Genomic DNA, 5,000 nt, shown 5'->3' on the forward strand with positions numbered 1-5,000 from the left:
TGTGTGTGTGTGTAGTACAGTACAATACAGTACAGTACAGTACAGTATAGTATAGTATAGTATAGTATAGTACAGATAATAATAAAAAAAGAAAGAAAAAAAGATTCTCCCCTTTCCAAGGAATTTTGAGAGTAGAGTAAAGAACGGTACAGTACAGTATAGCAGCCCTTTGACGCGCGCACGCGTGCGCGCGCACACACACACACACACACACACACACACACACACACATTTATCGCATGCTTTCTTTTAAAACAAAAGGACAACACAGAAGCAGAAGGCTCACCAGTCTAATATACAGACTACGACTGGATGCCACAAAAACAAAATATACTTCAAATGTGACTTGCATTTGCGGCAATGAAATTACCCCCGTGCATATCATCTATAAATGTGAACAGTTAAAACAATATTTACCTATGTCATTTACAAAATCTGCAGTTCCATCTGCTTCCATTAGAATTGTCTTATATAATCATCAACATGTGTTTGAAATACTTCAGAGTTTAATTTGGAGCCCAACACATACGCAAACATAGGCAGGCACAAACTTACATAAACACACGCACACGCACACACAATACACAATCATATACATGCATGTAGTTATGTACACATACATATGTACACACATAGTCAAGCACAGCTAACGCAAAGGAAGTGGACCTGCCACGATCGAACTTATTGCTGAGGGAAAAAGGTGAGTTTTGAGACGAGATTTAAAAGATACGAAGGAATCAGAAGGACGGAGGTTATCAAGGAGCTTGTTCCACGTCTTTGACGATTGAAAAGAAAACGATCTGTATTAAAACTGAATTCGTGAAGCTACTTTTCTGCCACGCTAAGCAGTTCAAAATTATTATTGTTACTAAGGAAGTATAAGATTATAGCGCAGGATTCCTTAGCAAAAAGAAAACGGACCCTCGTGTAACACACACACACACACACACACACACACACACACACACACACACACACACACACCAATCACCCACACACATACACACACACACACACACACACACACACATACAACCCTCCACCCCCCCACCCCCCACCCCACACCTCCACAGCCCCCCCTGCCCCCCCCCCTCCCCTCTCACCCCCCTCCCTCCACAATACTCACGATAAAAACGATCCACGGGTCTCAGCACGTGGTCTCTAGGCGAAGGCACACACATACAACCCTCCACCCCCCCCACCCCCCACCCCCACAGCCCCCCCTGCCCCCCCTCCCCTCTCACCCCCCTCCCTCCACAATACTCACGATAAAAACGATCCACGGGTCTCAGCACGTGGTCTCTAGGCGAAGGCGGGTTAGCCATGGGCAGCCGGATGTCGTTCCCGATGGGAAAGCTGTCCTTGATGTTGGCGCTGCCATCCCTGGCGGCCAGACGTCCCCCTTCGAAGGAGCGCACGGCGTCGGCGATGGCTTTGCCGGCCCCGTACATCAGGTTACCGTCAATGTAGGGAGTGATCTCATTCAGCTGAGCAGACAGTTCGTGCATCGGCAGGTCAGTTTCACTTACACTTTGTTCTCAAGGAGGCGTCACTACGTTCGGACAAGCCTACATACGGTACAAAAGCCTACATTTATTTATTTATTTATTTATGTAAGCGTATCTATTATTTATTCACTTTTTTTTTCTCAAGGCCTGACTAAGCGCGTTGGGTTACGCTGCTGGTCAGGCATCTGCTTGGCAGATGTGGTGTAGCGTATTTGGATTTGTCCGAACGCAGTGACGCCTCCTTGAGCTACTGAAACTGAAACTGAAACTACATACGGTATGCAGATGCCTGATCGTTATCTGTTATTTATTTATAGTCTGTTCATCTAAGATGATGATATTAGACTGAAAATAAATGATATTATTATTATTATTATTATTATTATTCATTTGGATTATTATCATTTCTATCATAATGATGATTGCTATTATTAATTGGAAATCGACATTCGAATGAAAAGGGGGGGGGGGCGGTTGAGGTGGAGGGGAGGGGGGGGGGCACAAAGGGGAGGGGACTAAGAAAGGAAGAGAGAGAGACACAGAGAGAGAGATAAAGAGAGAGAGAGGAGAGAGAGAGAGAGAGAGAGAGAGAGAACAGAATGTGGAAAAGATTGAGTACAAAATGCAAAATGGAGAGGGTGAGTGTCAGTGATTGGAGAAAGAAAAAAAAACATAATATTGGAAGGGTGTGTGTGAGAGGCGGGACGGGGGAAGCGGAATTATGGCAAAAAAAAAATTATCAATAATCAAATATTGTACGCACTACTTCTGTAGACTATTATTTGAAAAGAAGTTCATGTAGGGACCTACAATAAACAACCAACTGGACTATTTAACACATAGCTAGCTAACTTTAATAGAGAACAGTTTGAAATATATAACTTTTTCCAAAAAATGTTAACATTTGAAACTGGTAACACGTGTTCCGTAATTTCTGGAGGCAAAAAAGGTTTCATTACTAAACAGTGGGTTAAAACGTGCTGTAGTGTTAAACGTCCCTTGCAAATGCATTCAATATTTTCAGCATAACCCAACGCGCTTATTGGGTGCTTGTTTATAATTATATGAGTGTACTTATCGGAGTGGATTTCTTTTTACATGATTTTGCCAGACGACAGCACTTTTGTTGCCATGGGTTCTTTTTCATTGCGCCAAGAGGTAGAGGTACACCATACCTGTTGCCTGGGGTTGTTGGGGGAGTGTCCAGCCCTCTGGTTGTAGCGTGATCGCAGGAAAGGCATGGCGAGGTCGGAGAGGTTGCTGGGGTTGTAGGGGTGGCCTTGGGGCACGGGAATGTTGATGAACTCCCGCGGGCACCCGGGCCTCTGAACGTCCATGATCTCCTCCACCAGCTGCTGGCCTGCACTCACACACACACACACACACACATACACACGCACACGCACACACACACACACTCACATACACACACACACACATACACACATACACGCGCGCGCACGCACACACAAAACAACACAACACAACACAACACAACACACACACACACACACACACACACACACACACACACACACACACACAACGCAACACAAAACACACACACACACACACACACACAACACAACACAACACAACACACACACACACACACACACACACACACACACACACACACACACACACACACGAATGAAAGATAAGCGTGTTGAAGTGCTCTTGTTAATGTGTGCATTTCATTTTCCCTTCATTTCTTTTTTTTTTTTTTTTTTTCATTCTTTCTGACTTCTCTTTCCTTCTTTACTTTGTGTGTTTTATCTCTTTCTTGTCCCTTGTGCTCCCTCTCTCTCTCTCTCTCTGTCTCTCTGTCTCTGTCTCTCTCTCTCTATCTCTCTCTGCACACACACACACACACACACACACACACACACACACACACACAGAGAGAGAGAGAGAGAGATCTGAAACCAGATGACTTTTTCCCTTGCGATAATTGTTCTAAACAAACAAAGAAACAAGCACTTGCCGAGCACGTACCTGAGTGCATGCGTCTAACATTTCCTGGTTCCCCTTTTGTCCTTTTTGTTATGTCTGTTCATCCTTTTGTGTTTCCAGACAATCAGTCAAGTCGATTCGAGTCATGTCACGCACACAGACAGAGAGAAAGAGAGGGTGAGGGAGGTAAGGTGAGAGAGATAGAGAGAGAGAGAGAGAGGGAGGGAGGAAGGGGTGTAGGTAGAGAAATCTGAAGAAAATAAAATTTCAAGAATTGATATAATGTAAACTACGGTAAATAGATAGATAGATAGATAGATAGATAGATAGATAGATAGACGAATGAATAAATAAATAAATAACTTAGTAAATAAATAGATAACTTAGTAAATAAATAAATAACTTAGTAAATAAATGAGTGAATTTATAATGAATAAAAAAAAAAGTGGGAGTGGTCACTCGATCGGTCAGTCAGTCCATCCACCCATCCATCTGACCGTCCGTGTATCCACCCTCCCACCCACCCATCCACCCAACTACAGTTAGACATCCAGCTTGTCAGCCAGACAGGCAGACAGAGAACCACACAGCCAGGAAGACAGCCAGGCAGACAGAGAACCACACAGCCAGGAAGACAGAGAACCACACAGCCAGGAAGACAGAGAACCACACAGCCAGGAAGACAGCCAGGCAGACAGAGAACCACACAGCCAGGAAGACAGAGAACCACACAGCCAGGAAGACAGAGAACCACACAGCCAGGAAGACAGAGAACCACACAGCCAGGAAGACAGCCAGGCAGACAGCCAGGCAGACAGAGAACCACACAGCCAGGAAGACAGCCAGGCAGACAGAGAACCACACAGCCAGGAAGACAGCCAGGCAGACAGAGAACCACACAGCCAGGAAGACAGAGAACCACACAGCCAGGAAGACAGAGAACCACACAGCCAGGAAGACAGAGAACCACACAGCCAGGAAGACAGCCAGGAAGACAGAGAACCACACAGCCAGGAAGACAGAGAACCACACAGCCAGGAAGACAGAGAACCACACAGCCAGGAAGACAGAGAACCACACAGCCAGGAAGACAGCCAGGAAGACAGAGAACCACACAGCCAGGAAGACAGAGAACCACACAGCCAGGAAGACAGAGAACCACACAGCCAGGAAGACAGCCAGGAAGACAGAGAACCACACAGCCAGGAAGACAGCCAGGCAGACAGAGAACCAGACAGCCAGGCAGACAGAGAACCACACAGCCAGGAAGACAGAGAACCACACAGCCAGGAAGACAGCCAGGCAGACAGAGAACCACACAGCCAGGAAGACAGAGAACCAGACAGCCTGGAAGACAGAGAACCACACAGCCAGGAAGACAGAGAACCACACAGCCAGGAAGACAGAGAACCAGACAGCCAGGAAGACAGAGAACCACACAGCCAGGAAGACAGAGAACCAGACAGCCAGGAAGACAGAGAACCAGACAGCCAGGCAGACAGAGAACCACACAGCCAGGAAGACAGAGAACCAGAC

General features: G+C 46.1%; 1 protein-coding gene across 1 annotated transcript in view; it reads right to left on the reverse strand.

The window, feature by feature from the left end:
- The window catches only part of LOC143282570 (dual oxidase 2-like), an 89,902-nt gene that overhangs the window by 60,341 nt on the left and 24,561 nt on the right, over nucleotides 1-5,000 (reverse strand). Inside the window, exons 6-7 of the mRNA XM_076588259.1 lie at nucleotides 2,684-2,868; nucleotides 1,268-1,487 (exon numbers count right to left, since the gene is read on the reverse strand). Coding sequence (XP_076444374.1) covers nucleotides 1,268-1,487; nucleotides 2,684-2,868 — 405 coding nt within the window. The remainder of the gene's footprint in view (nucleotides 1-1,267; nucleotides 1,488-2,683; nucleotides 2,869-5,000) is intronic.

This window comes from Babylonia areolata, chromosome 5 (genome assembly GCF_041734735.1).
Source record: "Babylonia areolata isolate BAREFJ2019XMU chromosome 5, ASM4173473v1, whole genome shotgun sequence".
Classification (NCBI taxonomy): domain Eukaryota; kingdom Metazoa; phylum Mollusca; class Gastropoda; order Neogastropoda; family Buccinidae; genus Babylonia; species Babylonia areolata.